The sequence below is a fragment of the Acipenser ruthenus genome, chromosome 26, assembly GCF_902713425.1.
Source record: "Acipenser ruthenus chromosome 26, fAciRut3.2 maternal haplotype, whole genome shotgun sequence".
Classification (NCBI taxonomy): domain Eukaryota; kingdom Metazoa; phylum Chordata; class Actinopteri; order Acipenseriformes; family Acipenseridae; genus Acipenser; species Acipenser ruthenus.
In genome coordinates, this window is record NC_081214.1 from 4,376,740 (window position 1) to 4,396,826 (window position 20,087).

At 36.2% G+C, this 20,087-nt stretch overlaps 1 protein-coding gene across 2 annotated transcripts in view; it reads right to left on the minus strand.

Annotated features, from left to right (window-relative positions):
* LOC117430714 (polypeptide N-acetylgalactosaminyltransferase 17-like) overlaps nucleotides 1-18,239 on the minus strand; it is a 29,392-nt gene extending 11,153 nt beyond the window's left edge. The window contains exons 1-6 of one of the 2 annotated variants that reach the window (XM_034051086.3): nucleotides 17,123-18,239; nucleotides 13,038-13,221; nucleotides 11,087-11,253; nucleotides 9,860-10,034; nucleotides 9,133-9,330; nucleotides 5,359-5,476 (exon numbers count right to left, since the gene is read on the minus strand). In XM_034051086.3, the coding sequence (XP_033906977.3) occupies nucleotides 5,359-5,476; nucleotides 9,133-9,330; nucleotides 9,860-10,034; nucleotides 11,087-11,253; nucleotides 13,038-13,221; nucleotides 17,123-17,546 (1,266 nt within the window). In that variant the 5' untranslated portion in view covers nucleotides 17,547-18,239. Of the gene's footprint in view, nucleotides 1-5,358; nucleotides 5,477-6,312; nucleotides 6,408-9,132; nucleotides 9,331-9,859; nucleotides 10,035-11,086; nucleotides 11,254-13,037; nucleotides 13,222-17,122 lie in introns of those variants that run through there. The other variant, XM_059000748.1, reaches the window with a different exon arrangement.
* Between the last annotated feature and the right edge of the window lie 1,848 nt (nucleotides 18,240-20,087).

The window sequence follows — 20,087 nt, forward strand, 5'->3', positions numbered from 1 at the left end:
CAGAAATAGGGAAATGCTTCTTTTATATATTACAGAATAAACTATTTTTACCTAACAAATTAATAAGGATAAAAAGTATTTACACCAACGTTTAATCTACATATTTCAGGGTCTCCTCTGCCATTCTAGTCCGCATTAAGCAGAAGGCGTCTAGTGGTCACAAAAGCAAAATGTTGCAGTGTGACTTAGCATGTACAGTTCTGGCTTACAGTAGTTTGGTGTTTTTAGGTTTTGTATACAACCTTTACTGATATTACATTATTCATTTTTTTGTTCTGTTCTTTCCATTTGACCCAAAATCAATAATAAAGATCAGTCATTCTCACAATATTTACTTTCAATGTACTGTATGAGTGTGAATCATTGTGGATTTTAGACATGCTCATGTAATTACTCCATATAGATAAAACGTTGAAAACGCTTCAAATATGTAGGGCACACTTTTGTGTTCTGCAACGTTAAGTAATTTATAAAATCCACCTGCCACAAGTCAAATTCAGTTGCAGTGGACACCACGTATCTTCTCAGAACAACTTGCAAACTTGTAATGTTGAATCGGTGCTATGCTGGCCCTACACCATGTTATTTTGTTTCTGCTGTGTATCCAATTCAGAAATGCTGAAGTCACAGTAACACAAAACATAACCCTATTGGTACTGTGAGCCAATATTTTCATATCTATCCAGCGAACAGATACAAAGAGTTTCTTACTGCATTGTACTCCCCCCCCCCCCCCCCCCCCCCTTTGCAGCTTCTATTAGTGCAGCAGGTCTAACTAATTATGTCTATGAACTCTTGAGTCATTGTCAATAAAGAACTCATGCTGCATTTCTCCGATGGTCGCAATGCAAGCTGTGCCGCTTTCAAGAGCATGTCATCCTGCTGCTGGATTTATTGATCTGATTGCACTGTCCCCATTGAAGGAAAACCTTGAAGTTCGACCTTGAAAGTCAAACTGTAATTATCCCTTCACAGGCAACTGGAGCTCATCATGTGGAAAGTAAAGGTTGCTTGCCATGACAGCAAAGGAGGCTTGCCTGTGTCTGCTTTGGAGGGAAAAAGACTGATGCAGATCTTCAGAACGTATTCAAAGCTGTGTCCACTTTAGGCATTACGATATGCTGTATATGTAGGTATAGTATAAAACACAGAAGGCCTAAATGAGTGGGCACATTTTGGAATCAGTTCTGAAGATCTACGATAACCTGCGGATGAAAAGGTCTGGTGATCAGCCAGCAAAGTACTTCAAAGTCAAGATAAAAATAGATCAGGAATGGTGAGCCTAAAAACCCCCTGGCTTCTAAAATCTACTTCCTGAAATTGGTTGCTGCACAGCATAAACAGTATATACCAGGCAGGTTTGTTGAGAGAACACGAGATGAAACAGGAGACAAGGGGGTACACCATTTTTTTAATACTGTACAAATAGCAAACCGCTGTTCTCTTAATCTTTTTATCCAAAGACACAAGTAAGTGCATAGCCATGCACCTGTCAACGGGGCACTACAGTAATAAAATCCCTCTATCAAAGTCTGCAGATGCAGGTTTTATATATTATATAGCCTTGTGAGCAACTACCTGCTTATACACTGCTGATGATTCCATTTTTTTTTTTTTTTTTTTTTCTTATAATGGTAGACTGCATTTTCTTCAAGTCAGAAGCAGAATCTATTATGTATGCATAGTTTTAGTTCATGGAACAATTTTTTGCAGAATGCAATAAACTGTGAATGGAAGAAAGTTCAGGGTGGGTTTTAACACAAATTTGCTCTGGTAGGTACTAATTTGATTTGTGTGAAAACAAGAGTGTATTTAATATATATAAATTTAGAAAAGGCCATTGTTTTTTTTTGTTGTTGTTGAGCTATTCTTGCAGAAATGGCACTTATGCAAAGAAGGTAAACATAGTTTTGCAGTATAAGCCATTAAATACTGCAAATCAGCAATATCATACTCATTAAATGGTAAATATATATTTTAAATAATGACAAGTTGTATTAACTCTTATAGCCAAACACTTTGCCATTCCGCACAGAACTCCATTTAAATATCTGATTAGACAGTTAAAGAAATGCTATTCTCAATAAATGAGGGATTTAACCTTCAGGTTAGCTTATGGACTGTAGGCCATCTAATAAAACTGTATTAAGTAGAATATAATTATTTTATAATTGGAGAAGGGTGTATGGAATTTATAATTCAGTAGTACCGAGGTCACATTCAGATGGCCTAGACCTAATAAAAAGCCATACTTAAATGAAATTGCCCTAGACTTAATTCTGTTTACAAGCTGACAAGACTTATAGCAGTTTGAGCTATTCTGTGTTGAATTAATCATCACATAATTAGAAAAAAACATGGATGGGGGGGAAAAAGCAAAACATGGAATGGGTTAAACTGCAATCTAGGGAAATACAGAGGTGGGCTATTGTTTTAGAAAAAAAGAAGCACTTTTACAAACAGTCACGTTTTAAAACGAAATTGTGCTTTATCTTTAAACAGTATTCTGCACAACCATTAATGAAGATTTTAGTGTTACACCTAAACCTTTTCTCTCAACCTTCTGGCAATGCAGACCAAAATGGCCATTAGTCATGCACATGAGCTTGCCTAACTCTGTACAGTCAAGGCTTCCAGTCTCCCCTCCTGGTCTGTATTCTCTATAATGGAGCTCTTGCAGACTACAAGGATTTGTACAGGGGGAAGGTGTAATGTGATAGACTGCTTCATTGGTTTATACTGTCATTTTCAAACTGCCAAGTCAGGTTTTATTTCACATTGACTTTGTGTATAAACAAGGAAATAGTAATGCTGTTTAGATTCAGGCACCTGTTTGGAGTATGTTAATTTCAATTTTTTTACAGTCCATTACATAAATAATATATTATGCTTTTATGGACATATCTCTAGACAAGGTAATATAAACTCACACACTTTAAACATTAATGGCTTCCGCTAATAGATTTTAAAAAAATAAATTATTCATAAATGCTTTCAATAGTATTTAATGAGACTGTTGACAGTGCAAACAATATACTGCTTGCTGAGATCCTGCTTTTATGTATCCATTATAAGAAAATGCTTTTTGTACAAGCTGTAGAGCGTTTGTAATTGTATATTTGAAGAGTTCTGCTTGTTTTAATAAAGTGTCTGTGTTTAACAAATAGGTGTGGTGTGTTCCTCAGATAAACACAGTACTTGATTACACATTCAATTTTGATAACTGCACAGATATGCTACACTGGCTTGTTAAGGTTTATATTCATTTCTGAAATTGCACCTGCTATTACCAGCCAGTAAACCTCAAAAAAATGTTTTGTTAATTAATACAAGTGAATGACTGCTGCACCTGAAGTAACCAGACACACATGTTCTGTCCATGTGATGATTGGTTAATTCATGTTGCATTACATTTCAACCAGATATTTTAAAATGAAACAAGATACTTTTATTTATAGGTTAAAATCAATTATTTTTACAAAAGCAGCCTGCTGTGGATGCCACAAAAACACTTGCAATGCAATCGAACATGCCCTTTTTAAATAGTTAAGCGTATCCATATGTCTCCTTTTAGTGAAGAAACTAAGAGATCCCTGTACGTGTTGCGTAGTACAAGGGGACAAAATAAATTGACGAAACGCTGTATTAAATATTGCAGGAGTCCCAAATCATGTTTGAAAATGGCAAAAGAATAACAGTGTTCTGTGGATTCATGAGGCAGCGCTCATTTATCATATTCAGATGGCATGCTGTAAAATGAAAGGTCATTCATAAAAATCCCTAGAGCAGTGAAAACAAATGTAAGCGCTCAGTCACATCTATACTTACAAGCAGAAAATACAGCACAGGGAATGTTCTAAACTCCAGCAATATGTACAGTCTTCACACTTTCACAGCAAGCATTTTAAATTACCTTTATTACTGTTATAAATTACATAAAATAAATCAACTGATCGCAACTATGCAAAATTGATTGATTCTCCTGCTTCAATAGCACAAGATGATATTCCTAGGCAATAAAACATAATGGGCTAGATTCTCAAAGACATTTCCTCCAAGTTGTCTTTAGCAGGATGTTTTTCAGATAATAGATACACACACGATTAAGTTACCAACCCAGAAATAAACAACGAAGATATTTAATTTAGTCGCTTGTGATTAGTCTAAAGTGGTTTATTCTTTGTTTTAGACAAGCTTTTTTTTTTTTTTCTTTGACAAAAAATTTGCAAATGATGATTTTGAGTAAATAGCTTTGAGAATTTAGAAATTTCCATAATAAATAATGTGATATCATGAATAATGAATGAGGTTTATTGATTTTCATTGATTACTGTTGACAATTTCATTGGAATTTCATCAGGGTAGTTTGGGGGTCTGTTATACAGAATGCAAGGTTTGATTTATTTTTGTATAATTTGTATTTTGGTGCTAGTTGTGTTGTATTTACCCAGCAGAGATAAGAATATTAATAACCAAGAAATTGCCAGTCTGTTAAAACATCTTTGTACAAAAGAATGTTATCTCTTCAAACATGCTTCATATTAATGCATACGCATTGTGTATGAAGCACAGTTTTTCTTCTCTGGCAGCTTATCTAATGGTCTCTTTCTTAAAAGCATGTTTTTTTTTTTTTTTTTTTTTAAGATTAAAGATACCTTTGCATTGCCCCTTGAGACTTTTCATATGTAGTTCAATGAAATGTAGACAACACTGTTTTGATACTACATGAACTGAATGAATTAATGTTCAAGTATATTCAAACCTTATGGCAAGTTATTTTGTCACATTGCACCACAAAAAAAACGAAATCTGTCAATGGGTTGCAAGCACACCAACGTCACCCCCCCCCCCCCCCCCTCCCCGAATGCCCAATTCCTTTTCCCTTCACTGCAGCAATGTTTAGATGTGTAACTACATACACACGCCCTATAGGTAGCAGTATATATTGTTAGTTGTTTTGGAGTTGCCACTGATATGATTGAGAAGTGGGTGTTGTATTTATCAAGGTGCCACATGTAGTAAAATAAAGTAGGGGCATAATGGATTGAGGTAAGATATAAATCTCTTCTTTGCTGAGCATTGGCTGTATTGTTTATCGAAAGACAAATAAGATAAAATATGGGTGCTGTTTATGCGATTTGATCTAAGGTTGAGTTCCCTGCCTGAACCAGTGCTTTATTTGTGTTCTAGTCAGTTTGAAACAAACAACAAGATAACAATTATGCAGCACTGAAGGAGTGACTGATTAAAAGAATGTATATTAGCATGTCACAGCCTGTCCAAATGAAAATAGTTCAATTAAAATTAATATATTCTTAGCAGATCCATCAAGAGTTATTAGAGACAACTGGGACCAACCTTGATTCCAAGTTCTATGTTCTCTGCACCGTATACATCCATTCCAGGATCGAGTAAACCGATCTCTCCAAAGAACTTCCTGTTCACAACAAAGGAGCAACCGATCATCGCTGGAGTCCTACACAAACAACACAAACACAGAGACAGCAGGTAAACGGAACGTTATTATTCAGCTGTCTGTGTGCTGTTTCCTGGAATAACCATTGCTTAGATCAGTGTTGCACAACTCTTGCCCCCTGTGTTGGAGACCGGCAATTATTTGAGACCGGCGTTTATATTAGATCACTAGCTTCACATGCTTCATGCGGTCATTGAGAAGCCGCTAACACACAACCTTGTAGTAACATCGGAACTCAATTTAAACATTCCAGCAGCTTTGTAAAATGTTGTGTGTCAGTGGGAACTAAGTAACAGTTTTGTTTAATAACAAAATTACATTGTATTGTACACCCTCAAGTATAAAGCGAAAGTATTATGATGGTCTTTTTTATATGCACTGGTTAAGAAGGATACGGTATGCAAAACATTGGAAAAATGAACAAGCAGAAGTACGAATTTGTATTTAAAAACGGAATTAGATCTACCATTGTTAATAATAATAATAATAATAATAATAATAATAATAATAAAAATAATAATAATAATAACAGTTAAATCCACTAAGACGCCCCTGTAGATATCAGAACACAGGCATGTAGGCTACGCTTACAGCATAATTAATAATAATAATAATAATAATAATAATAATAATAATAATAACAAACTTCTAAAATGAACAATTAAAGCAATAAGTATTATTATTAAAAATAATTTATTGTTTCATCTCAAACTTGTACATTGTTAATACAACAAAACGCCTTAAAATACACAGAGCCGACGATTATTTGAAGTTTTACGGTAAATGCCAAGGTGGGTCTTTTACTACAGGTCAGCACTGTGGTGTATAAGACTTACCTGCACTGTGCCTTCCCAATAAAGACTACTGAATCATGCACCAGTGAAGTGGAAAAAGAACATGGACTAGACATTGAACCAAGACAAAACACCTCCCCCGGGCACGGTGTATTGCGACACTGCATTTCAAATGGTTTCTGAGATACAAGATATGAGGCATTGAAACTGCAGCTGTGGATTTACTGAAGCATATACACACACAACCCCTAATAGGTAATGCTTTGTGAGTTGGATAAACACATGAAATGCCCCTTAAACCTGGTAAATTCTGCACAGGAAGCATACTTACTGATATCAAGCTTGGCTGTGAGAAGAACTCTGCCGAGGCATGTGAAGGCCTATGACCCTCGTTCACACCACTGGGCTGGCTCAGGGCTGTCGTATATTTAGGACTGCAACCCCGTTCACATTTGTGGTTTACGGCGCCTTTGCGCATTCACATGTGTCACTGACAAGTAGGCCTAAAACTTGGCGAATTGTTTGTTTTTATTTTATGGTACGATAGCCTGCACTCAGAATGGAAAAGCTACCAGGATATACAATAATCCTTGATTTGTAGCAGATGTTTCTTTATGAATATGTGTTTTTTCAATGCAGCACAGTAGCAATTTTAAGGTATGTATTAAATATATATATATTATATATATATATATATTGGCTATTTTGACTTAATGTTATGGTGTATCAACGATCTTAATATTTGTAGACAAGAACAGTATTTTATGTGTGTATAAAAGCAAGCAGCTAAAAATAATGATCTGCTTTTTAATGTAAAGACACACATTTCTGTAGCTATATCATTGCGTGCAAAATAAACAATGGTGGTTGAATATGCCAAGTCGCCAGCATTATTGATCATTCCTGAGCTCCACAATCCTGCAGTTTTTATATTTATTGCTTAATTACTAGGCACAAACGTCACCCTCATGCCAGCAAGCCAGTAGCAACACAGGACAGTTCATACATTTAAAAACGTACAGCTTTTGCCAAAAAACTGCATTTTCTGAACAAGTAAAGTTATTATTAAGTTAAACTGTGTTGTTTCTATGGCTAATACTTAGCCTTCTATATGAATCTGAAGCAAAATTACACAACATCCTGCACTTTGGCCTTGACTTAAGTTCATTGGCCTTGGTGCCCTGTACAAATTAATTCCACTGATGGTCATTTTGACCTTGCTCTTTTTTTTTTTTTGCCAGGTACAGATTATTTTTAAACAGAGAGCTTTCTTTAACCTAGATTGTACCAGATCTAAATGAAAATGTGTTTGCTATAACATGTTCTTCTTAAAAACTAATTGTGTGAAACCAACATTGAAAATAGAACCTCGTCACCATAGGCCGGCAGTATATTTTCGGAGGGTCTGTGTTACGTATTCACTCTGCTTTTTGTATAAATAGCAGGCCTTGGTGAAGCAGCATCTTTTCTATGCATTGTACTGTACGCTATCCCTCGCTAAACCACCTTTCAAACATGATACATGTCTCAATATTGCTACCAGTGTTACAAACTTGTTATGAATTTCTGCTTCATCATCATTTTTGGTTTTGTTTTAAATGGCTTCCTAAACTAAAACCCATTTGCAGTACCAACTATCGGATGCTTCTATTGCTGAATGACATGGTTCGACATTTTGCTTTCCTTTGTACATTTTGTGACTTTATATTCCACATATTCTATTATTCCTGCCACTCTTATTTGCTTTGAGCTATAATCTTACATATGTTATTATTATTTATTATTATTATTTATTTCTTAGCAGACGCCCTTATCCAGGGCGACTTACAATCGTAAGCAAATACATTTCAAGTGTTACAATACAAGTAATACAATAAGAGCAAGATCAGTTCATATCAGTAAACTTCCCCATCATCAAACAGTACTTCAAGTCCCTTGCTTCTGTTTGTAAAATAACAATTGGAATCGCATTGCTGCAGGACATACAGCAGAAGAACTAGTGTTGACTTGTGGTGCTACCACACTATCTGAGACCCATTTATTGTTTCTTTAAACAGTGCGAGGATGATATTCAGATACAGTATCTAAATGGGGTTTTGTTTCAAAGCACCAGTGAAATGTTTTTTTTTCCTTTAGCATTGCAGCACTGTTTGCTTTTAGAACACATATTGACTGATGTATTCAGGACAACAGTGATACAGGAAAGTCTTTACATCTTTGATTTGTTCTTTAATCTTTTTTCACGTTGCTTAAATCTCTCTTGGGCTTATTGCAACTTGTCAAAGAAGCTGACAATGTTGTGGATAGGCCCCCACACTCGACTGTATGTTATGATAAAGATTTAATTAAGAACAATGGGACAGTTCTTATGTTCTTTGTTTACATGGATAGTGACAGAGGAACATTAACTCCGTCAACATGAAGATCTAAAAGGATTCAAAGCCAGTGCCAAGACATTTCCAAGAAACTCAACAAACAAGTGACACACAGAAGTAACAAAACTGGCAATTTTACAGCAGCCAGATTCCTTCACCCAAAATATCTTCTGCAATTCAAATGTCAAGACAGTGTGCAGCAGTACAACAGGCTACAGTATGCTTACATTTCATTCCAAGAAAATGCTATATATATAAAAAAAATCACAAATCCTAATGCTACTATGACTAGATCTAATGCTTGGCTCAGAGCAGTTCTTAGTACTTTCAAGCTTGACCAAACCTAAACTGCAGATAGAAGAGCATAAAGAAGAAAATGGAAAAACACTGCAAAGGGGGTTGTGTTTTCAGGGACATTCAGTCTGAACAGTGTAGTCATTTAAATATGTGATATATTCTGGATGAAGCATGTTCTTGTTGAACAAACCTGATTGGTGCAGAAACATCCCCCGCGTCCCACCACTCCTTGGGGGGGCTGATGTACATGCACCACAGCTCCCAGTTGTAGCCGTGGCCAGAGTTTTCATACCGCACCAGCTCGAATGTGTCCTGTTTGATGTTATCGATGGAGGGAAGAATAATGCGTTTTCGATTCTCTTTAATTCTCGACAGAACTGGTTCAGCCCTATCGAGAAAATGGAAGAACAAAAGAGGATTGTACTTAAACATTCATAAAAGCAGAGTCACAGGTTGGAAATTAAAACACTAAACCAGTGTTTAAGGATTTTAGATTGAAAATGTGGAAAAAACTTCCCTCTCTTCAGTCCATGTCAATGTATCTGATAAAAAAAAAACATGAGACAAACCAATTCTGGCCCTCGAATACATAAATGCTAGCAGTAAAAAGTGTCAAATGTCATTTAGAGTTCTGTAGTTCCGATGTTAAGTCATTATGATTGTTTGTTTTTTATATCGGTCTTTAACTGGCTTTAGCTTGCCTGAGGATCGTAACTGCTGGGACTGAACAGACTCCCTCATTCCATTCCAATCATGTGACAATTCAACTGCTGGCCCCACCTAATCTCGCTCTCTGTAGACTGACTCAATTTACTTTTTAAAACAGTACTTATATTATTTACAATATTTCTGTAGCTGCTTTCACATACAAGCGCTCACACGAGCTGCTTATTTACCTGTGGTATTCCTTTACTTACCATGAAGGTGTAAACTCTACATGGGCATCAAAAAACCCTGTGACCTCCCCAGTGGCAGCCTTCCACCCTTCAATTCGGGCCCGGATCAGCCCTTCCCTTTTCTTATTGCGGACAATTTTCACCAGGCCGGGGTAGCGCTTGTTGACGTATTCCTCTAGAGGTCCCTTCAGCTGGTCTGGAACACACAGTACATGCAGACTGATTTGCCATAGGACTGACTGTTAAGTGCTTTCTATACACCATGGTATGGTTGAGCATGGTATGGGTATGAAATATCAGAGTGTATTGTCCTTGTTTCACTTTGTATCATTTTGTGTTTCAATAATCACAAACTGGTGACTTTTTAAAAACTCCTTATGGTTTCAATATACAGTAGCTGTCAACTCTACTGTAAGTTCCACAGTGTACCCATTAACCTGTATAGTATAGATATGACTGAAATAGAAAACGAGGTAACAAGCACAGGTGTGTCTTTATTAAACTCGTAGTAAAACCAGGAATGGAGCAAACTACTATGCAATGGGAGTCTTATTTCTTATCCCTGTTGTGAAACAGCTTTTCAACATGAAGAAAAACTTTCCACAGCATAGTATAAGTATTAAATATGAATGCATTTTTACAATAATGAATGCAGTATCTGTGCCACACTTAAGGTTAATCTTGTTGAAATTGGATATGGTGCAGTTTATCATTTTGCATGATCCAAAGTGTCTCAGTGGCATAATGTTGTATCTCGCTTGAGTCCCATTAATACGTCATATATTGAATAATTAATAGTGGAACATCTAATAGCTCATTCAATATACTACAGTGGTGTACTATTAATAATACAAATTCAACCTAATTAATTCAAGACATGATATGAGACAATTATAATAAAAAAAGATATTGAACAGCATTTGTCATTATCACCGTAGGCTAATTATGTATGTCATGCATTGGTTTATTTATATTATAAACTATCATGAAATAAATAAATAAACCCCCAGTAAGCTTTTATTCACATACATTTACTGTAAATGGTTATGCAAAATACAATGGTACATTTGTTTCATGTAAGGATGAGGTTAGAAAAAAGGAAAACTAAGAAATAATTGTTCATTTAACTGTGTATTAGGACAAAAAGATGACACTCAAAATGAGCATCTCCCTATCCTCTGTTCTTTAGCACATCAGTTATGGTGTTTCCATACAGGCACTTCCAGAATACCATGACTGCTCTCTCACCATCGTCACTGTCATCATCCACCAGAATGATCTCCTTCAGGAGGTGTGCTGGCGTGTGGTTGACTGCGGAGTGCACCGAGCGCAGAATCACAGACAGGGCTTCGTTCACAAAGATGAAGATCAGGGAGACCTGAGGGAGGTCCTTACGGTAGGTCAGCTCTTTGCACCTGGGCGTTACGACAACAACGGGTAGGGTCAAGTGCAAGGCGGCATTATATTTATATATTGAAACTAAAGTATAACATAATGTACATACATAAGCACTGACATTGAGACAGTTGGACATACATCTATCTCCATATAATCCCTGATTCTGATACTCTCGTAACATCACAATTTTACACATTGTTTTCTACATATATATATATATATTTCATTCTAAAGTGTGACTAAGGGTATCTCTATCCCTGTCGACAGGGATATGCATCTCCAGTTAGGGATAATTCAGCAAATGTTTCTACAAGAAGTCTTTGACAATGTCTTTTGCGTCAAACTTATTTTTAGTACAACTGTTTGAGATTAAATTTATGTACAAACTTAAAATACTAAAATCCACCTTTCATCGAATACCAAAACAAATACTGCACTTACTGAATGAATGTAGTTTATGGTGTCTCTGGGTTTATGGTAAACCTAGTACTAGTAAACTGTCACAGAACATCATCATACACACTTGTAGTGCACATAATTATTCTAATGACACACCGAAAGAGTTACACTAATAGTTTTACTCTCCATTGCCATGAGGAATCGCTCATCCTGTTTGAATGCACACATCAACAACTAGATATGAAGTATCATTTATCAACTTAATCCTGAAGTCTTTTAGACTGCAGGTTATTTGATAGGAGTGTGATGTAAAAAAGACACAAATGATTAGGCTCCTGTATTCTGATGGTAGTGTATCAGATATACAGTTATGGAAATGATGCTTGTCTGTAAGGCATACAGATTACACCAGCGGTAAATGACAGCTCCGCTGTAATCGAGACATCTGTGACTGCAAATCCAATGGTAATATGGAAAAAGATAAATAATGAACTGGAGTACTGTTATAAAACCACTGTGATGCTACTGTATGTAGAGACATATGACATACTGATTTGTTTGATGGCTTCATGCTATGCCCTAGTTATTATAAATTAGAAAGTCTAACTATGTGTAGCACACTATGTAGTCCCTCACATCACTGGTTCATTTGTATTCTGTTAGATACAAAGCTGCATCCCCCTGTTCAAAGCAAGCAATATAAGTGAGGGCTGATAGTATGCGCTCATTTGGCAGTTGCTTCTATATCCAAGCCTGCACAACACATTGATGTTTCACACAGAACTGTGCATCTCATCTCTATACTGTAAACACCCTCAGGTGAAGTGCAAGCTGCACACCTGTCCAACACACAACTGTTAAATATGAAAGCGCTCACGGGTCAGGTTTCAAAAAGCATAATCGAATCGCTCTTAATGAGAGTCAAGGATGCAGATTTGAACTGACACACTTCATCAAGTGCACAGCATTCCCATTCCTTTAGGCTATGTAGGTGACCCATTTCCTACCAATCGCTTTATATCTGAGTACTTTGAAGAACAGCATCTTGTGATCTAATTACAGCACTTGTTCATATTCAAAGCATCTGATAAATATAATTAGCAGAGATCTGCTAAACTACTCATATAGTGATGGGCTTGGCTTACGTTAAGGGAGCTTTGTAATACAGAAATTGCAATTGTTAAACAATTGTAACAAAAGCACCTTTGAAAACATCTTGCTACAAAAAATAACAATTTGTCATCTAATGAAAATATAAAATAATAAAAAATGATGTCACATACAGGGATATTATAATAGAGAATTACCTAATTTAATATTGTTACATATGCAGGGAACATTACTTGTAAGGCAATCAAACATTAATAAAACAGCACATCAGATTGCTGGCTTCATCACCTACTTGCTTGGACGGAAGTCTGGAAGGGATCTATCCAGTGAAATCTTCTGGCTGAGATAAGCGTTGTACCCATACTTCTCTCCCAGGTCTTTGGCTTTAACCTGCTCATCGGGACTTAGGGTTGCAGCCAATCCTCCTTTACCGCGCCCCTCATACCCTTCGATCAGCCCCAGAGACTTGGACAAACCTGATGGAAAGATTAGGCTTACTGAGACCAGAAGAAAGCCGGCAATTAAGGCTTTAAAAAGATTTCACACTGATTTTTGCATTCCTCCTTTTATTTATTTCAATTATTGTTATTTTTTACTTGTAAGTATTGTCATGCATTGTCTACTACTGTATATTTTAAATACTGCATGTGAAAATAAATGCTAACAATAAATACAAAAGTAAAATAAAAACATGTCAACTATTCGTAACTAAGACTATGACTAACTAAGACTTAATACAGTAATCTGTCGTGTATCTGCCCATCACATATCTGCCATGATCAAGCTCTTCAGCAACGTCACCCACGTGTGCAGCGCTAATGCAAAATGGCTACAGGAAAGCGGAAGCGAGTTGTGCTTACAATTTAAATGTTTTTTTCTTTTCGTAAACCTATGCATTTTGCTACTGTGTAAATTACACTAATGTAAGTGTATACAGCACTGTGGCAGGACAGGAGCCCTGCACATGAAGTATTTTTATTGAAATTTTACCAATGAAAGTCTGCAACAACTGAAAAAAAAAAAATCAACAGATATTTTTGTTATTTTTTCTCCTGCTTACTACAGACTTTAACAGCAGCAGCTACCATATGAATTTCCTACCACTAATTTAATATTGTATATGGAAGCTTGCTACCAGACAGATGTATTGGAAGTAACAAAGGCAGCTTGTGCCTTTTACATTTTTCTCCTCGCAAAGGCTTGCATCCGCAGGAAGCTAGCTTGTTTATTGACTGTAAAAAAACGAATTAATTTTCTGTCCTACACACTTTTCCTTCACAAAAAGGATGTAACAAGTCTGCCTTGGCAGTTTGATCAAAGAAATGCAAAGTAGGCTGAAAAATAGTTTTCTATCACAGGTTTCACGTGTTCGATAAACGCGACCTGGTTACATTACTGTTTAAAAGTACACTTGTTTATTGTATTGAAGCTTGCTTTATGCATTTAAACATCAGGCAATTGAGGCCAAAATGTTCCTGCAACAGTTTAAACACAATCGTTACTGTGTGTGAAAAGAAATTTGCAACAATATTTTAAGTATTGAAAATGTTATCAAATAAAACTTTTTAAAAAATGGCAGAAGAAACCTCCATGCTTTGCTTTGATTTGTGATACTTGTAATGAATTGCCATCCATTGAACTAAATGGAAAGGGAAGGGCTGAACGTGAACCACAAACCATAGGGTTCAGAGATGAATATCTTATCATTCAACTAAAGAGCAAGCTCTGTAAGTAAGTACATGTCTTATGCTGATGTCAGTATTATTAACTGATCAGGCACTAGGAGAATTATTACATAGTGTTAAGATGAGAATGTCTGTTTCTTATTTAAAAATGTATCTAAAAATGTATAAGGTTTCAATGCTGCACTGTCTGAAACCTCATAGTGTTCTTCATAGTGTTCCATTTTAACTTGAAAGTGTAACAATGGTAATTATGTCTAACCTTGGGGATTTATCATTTGGAGCTGTCTTAATGTGCTTTTTTCTGCAACATTAAATTGGTTTGTTAGAATGGTCTTCCTTTCAATTAAATGTTTTTGAAGATGTTTTTTGACGGTTTCTTTCCTTTACTGTGACTTAAGTGCTGTTAATTACCTTTCTGTGTTTTACCATTTTTCAAAAGACTCATCGCCTTTTGATATCTTCGCTAAATATGTACGCCACCGTTTTTTTCGCAAAAGGACTACTATCCCTTTAAAACTGGATCATAAAATGCAGCTTATTTTAGATTGTACATATTTTATGACATTCTAAATTCAGTTTTAAAGAAATGCCTTAAAGTCTTAAAAACTTTGGTTGAAGGACATTGGTAAGTAAGTCTGGTAAATATGCACCAAAGTATTACTGCCATATTCAGTAACTGTGTAATAGATTGTTTTGAGGAGCAGCCCTTTCAGGGAAAAAATAAAAAATAAAAGGTTTCTGGACATAATCCTGTACTTTATCATTTATTTAAGAATAAATTGCTGTTTTTATTTTAATAAATCATGAAGCGACTCTGCAATAACAGTGAAACCTCAAGCCAACTGAACAGCTGTTTAAGTGCAGTCCCGCAGCTTCTGGAGCTTTATTTTCATGTTCTCGCTTCATACAACATGAAAAATATCTACTGTTACATACTCACTCACGTTGAGAGAAAAATCTCTTTTTCTAAATCTCTTTTTCTTTTAGAAATAAACTGAAAATCACTTGCCATTCTTTTTTTTATTTTTATTTTTTTTTAATTTAGTAGTCGCCAATTATTTTTTATTATTTTCTCCCAATTTAGAATATCCAATTATTATTTAAGCTCGGCTCACCGCTACCACCCCTGCGCTGACTCGGAAGTGGCGAAGACGAACACACGCTGTCCTCCGAAGCGTGTGCCGTCAGCCGACCGCTTCTTTTCACACTGCAGACTCACCATGCAGCCACCTCGGTTAATCGATTGCCTGTTTTAACCAGGCCGCATGTATAAAAGCAGCTGGTTGAGAGAGCAATCAGGGAGGAACTTGGTGGGGAGAGAGCAGCAGAGCTTGTGTTTGTTTGTTTAAAAAATGCTGTGCTTAGGCAACTTTTTCTTTTTTGCCTAAATGCATATTTTATCTGTGACCTTTGAAGAATCATGTATACAAACTGAGTCATCAGCTAGGCCTTCCTTTCCAGTAAAGCTGAAAACAGTAAACAGACACAGGAGTTTTATTTTAGTGTAAAATTTAACATGGAATACTTTACTATGCCTTGAAGCTCCCAGTCCCTGCACAGTGGACAACACAGGCAGGTGTCATCCTTTTATTTCCTACTGACAACCCACTCTGTACCCAATGATACAGGCATAACAGGAGCAGCTGCGTGTGGATTTCAGTTACTGTCTCCTTTGTAAGTATAGACAAAAGCTGTAGATTGGCTCGTAAATCCTTAATTGGTAACACTTAGAAAACAAATTATAGTGTATCTAATAAGCAGATTTAAAAAATAGTCTTTCTTTTTTTTTTTTTTTTTAAAAACAAGGGTCTTGTCCTACTCGATTTCCAGTTTTGGATTGGCCCCACTCTTAAAGCGACAGCACATATTATGATTAAACAAGTGTCGTAAATCAAATAAGTGAAAAACCCTGATCAGCTTCTAAATGGCTTGGCACTAATCTGCCAGATATATTTTGCCATGCTTCATGAGTTCAGTTGCTCAAAAATGTAACTACAGGTTGGCTACTTTGTACCAACCCATTAAACGTGATCCAGTGCTCAGTTGGATAATAAAGATTAAATTGGGCTATAGGGATACAGCCAAATGAGTAAAATGCATTAAAAGGAATTGAAAGGAAAGTGTTAAACTTGTGACAGGTTTGTGAGACGGGCAACTACTATGTTACAATAATAGGCTGGAGGATTGCAGGTGATAGACAGGAGAGAGAAAATTAACTGTTATGACATCACAAAATATAACTGAATAATATGTCATTTAGGAATTTATCAGCACTTTAATGACTACCAAATTATGGAAAGTTACAAATGTGAAAAAGGACTACACTGGGAGAATCCTGCTTCTAACTTCTGAAATGCCCCAATACAGTAAAAAACAAAACAGGGAATGTCAAAATATAAATAAATAACCAACAATAACCTATGAACTATGTATTTTGTTGTTGTTGTTGACATTTTTTGAGGTTATATGTAGTTGAAAATTGCCTGTTCATGTGTTCAAATTTCATGTGATCCACTGGGGGTGGGGGTCGTGGGTGTTTTAATAATTTCCTTTTTGCTGTAACATATTTATGTAAACATCTAAATGCATAATAAGAACCATTACCCAGTTCATAAAAACGGACACCTGACATTGATGGGGATTGAGTTGAGATAGAACAGGTCAGTACAGAGTAAAAAGGAACCTCACTTACCATTGAGTTGCCTGTAGACCACCTCTTCTAGAAAGGAAAGCCTCTTCAGTATTGTTTCTTGACTGGCTCTTGAACCCTGGCTTGTAAGGTTGGAATCCTTTCTGGTTTGCACTGGCAACCCTTGCTCTGTGTTTATGATGCTTCTTGACTTGCATTTGGTCCAAAAAATCATAAACCCAGTCACTACCATTAGGTTTAGCACCAGCAAACCTCTCCATCGTCTCAACAAGACAGCCATCAAAAAGTTGTCGTTTGAAGCTTTAAACCAAAGAGCAGCTGGAGAGAAACTCCTGGGGTACAGAGGTCGACTGCACTCACCACGTATGTGTCTGAGTGTCTGTGTGTGTGTGTGTGTGTGTGACAGATTAAAGGTATGGTAGATAATAATATATCTAATATACCGCTGCGCATATATTAAGGGCATTCAAGTTTTAAAAAACCAGAACACATCAGTCCAAAAGAAACTGCACAATGAAACCCGATGTTAGAATGAATAGTTATCGAAATACATAAAACATGTATTTTAAAAGAACTAAACATCAAATACAGACCGAAGATCCCTCTGAACAAAATAAAATCATAAAGTCGAATTTAAGTTTCATTTAAAATGGTTGGTAGGGTGTTTGCATGCACGATAGTTCCACGGTGGTTTAATTTAAAAGCACTATCAATTGATAATTCAAATGTACACAGATTTTAGAAAGCACGGCAAGGATGCACGTAGGACCTATAATAGCGGTAGACTCGTCGGTGTCGCAGTCTAATAATAAAGTGTTGTAATTTGGTGTAATAAGCAATTAAAATGGTCAATGCGGCAGTATTAGTTGCGCTGGTTTGACATCCCATTTTAATTCCAAAATAATCGGCATCTGTGGGTTCGTTGTGTGCACATCATTGCACTGGAGGATCCTTGGAAATGCCTTTCAGGGACGAGTCAGGATAAAAACGCAACATCATCTCTCCGCTGTGTAAAATATGTAACATAAATCAAATCATGTAGAATAATCGGATCAGTCAGTCAGTCTCCTGCTCGTTTGTAAATATCTGTTCCCATTCTACCAGGACATCTTTTCTGCTTTTTCATCAGGTTTCTTTTTTTCTCTCTCTTTGAACCTTGCTATTTGTGCGATAGCAATTACTTGCACGAACTGGGTGGTACGAAATCCCGGACTGGATCACGGAATAGACCCCCTCATAACAGGGCAACACAGGCTATGTAATCTGCAGATAACCCAACAAGAAACGCTTAATTAAAATGCAAGGAAATACATTTTGTTATCTTGTTCATGTTCTTAAAACACAATTATTGGCTAAGGAAAAACAGTTTTCACCAACAGACTTTGCTCTTTTGTATTACCTTTTTAATTGGACAAATATCTGTCCCAGAGAGTGTTTATCTATATACCCTATCTATCCAGTGGCAGCGCTAGGCATAAGCAGGCTAAGCAATTACTTAGGACCCCAAGCAGTTCAAGGTGGCCCTGATTCAGGGAAATTTTAAAAAAATTCTAACCAGAATTGTGCACTTTTTAGTATTGTACTAATTTAAAAGGGTTATTGTGGTGTTTTTTTTTTTGTTTTTTTTTTTGTTTTTTTTTTTTTAATGGGGGGGGGGGGGGGGGGGGGAGAGTGCATAACATTTGCTGAAAGGTGAAGCAGTGAATCCACATTGAAAGAACACAAAAGCGAAACCAAAGATGTCATTATCCTGACCCCTATTCTGTTACATGGTTCAATGCAGATGAATGATGAATGTCACTACCTTTGCCTCTTGTTCTTCTATTACATTACCCCATACATAGATGTTGGTGTTGAGCGAACATCATCCAACCACAACACCAATGGCAAAACTATTTATCAGCGTGATCACACTGTCAATGGGACCATACAGGACAGCTTGTTGATGCCAAGTCAAGAATAAAAGTGTTCTTCAACAAATGTCAACTTATTATTAATATTATTATTATTTTTATTACTGTGACCAAATCTTATGGCTTAATTCACAAGGATACTAGTTTGACCTGTGCCACCTATATACTTTATCACTGAGTTTCCTTTCGATAGAATACACTTTGTCTTGTAGTAGACTGAGTTATAAAGGCAGGGCTCTTTTGCCACAGCAGTAAGAACCTAGGGACTGGGGTTTTATCCACAGTTTATGTTACAAACACTGATGCCCCATCTGACGATCGGAAGTGGCATCATCTGGGCATCTTTTTTTAATGCAATGCAACTATAAAAATGTAGGACTGTATACTATGCTCTTAATGCGGAAGTAAGTTTACAGCACTTAAGTAAAAGTTTGAAGAACAGGACCAAAGTCAAAACTCATGACTTGGGAAAATGATGTCACGTGACGAGCAATCGTCTTTCGTTTGGTGGTCATGGAGCACAACTTTTTCAGGTGAAGTAAACATATTATTTTATGTAATAAAACACATTTTAGACAAAGTACAGGTTTTTATGCAAAAATGTATTGGTATTTTTTTTGAGAAGGATATTTGATATGCACCTGTATTCTATCATTCTCTCCCCATGTACTGTATCATTATTTCCCCATAATGTAGCTCAGAAACATGTGTATTTTTAAATTACAATCACTACTTTTGCTTCATGTTAACAGAAAATTCTATGAGAGGAACCACTCTCCTTGTTTATGTTCACACAAAAAAAAAAAAAAAAAAAAGTGTATTTTGAACATGGTTTTAGTGTTTGCTTCAAAGCGCTTGTACAGTCTATATGTCATGGTTTAGGTTATAGGTAGTTCATTATTTTACCTGTATCCAGTCTATTCTAGTGTTCGCTGTTAGAATTTGATGGATAATTCATTAACCAGATTTGGCGTCTGACTTGAACAGTACATTCAGTGTTTTGTCGTAGACGAATCATTTCAAATCATGTTTAGGACCTCCATTTCATAAAACTGGGACATTAGTTTTTTGCCCAGTAAAAACATGTATCTTTT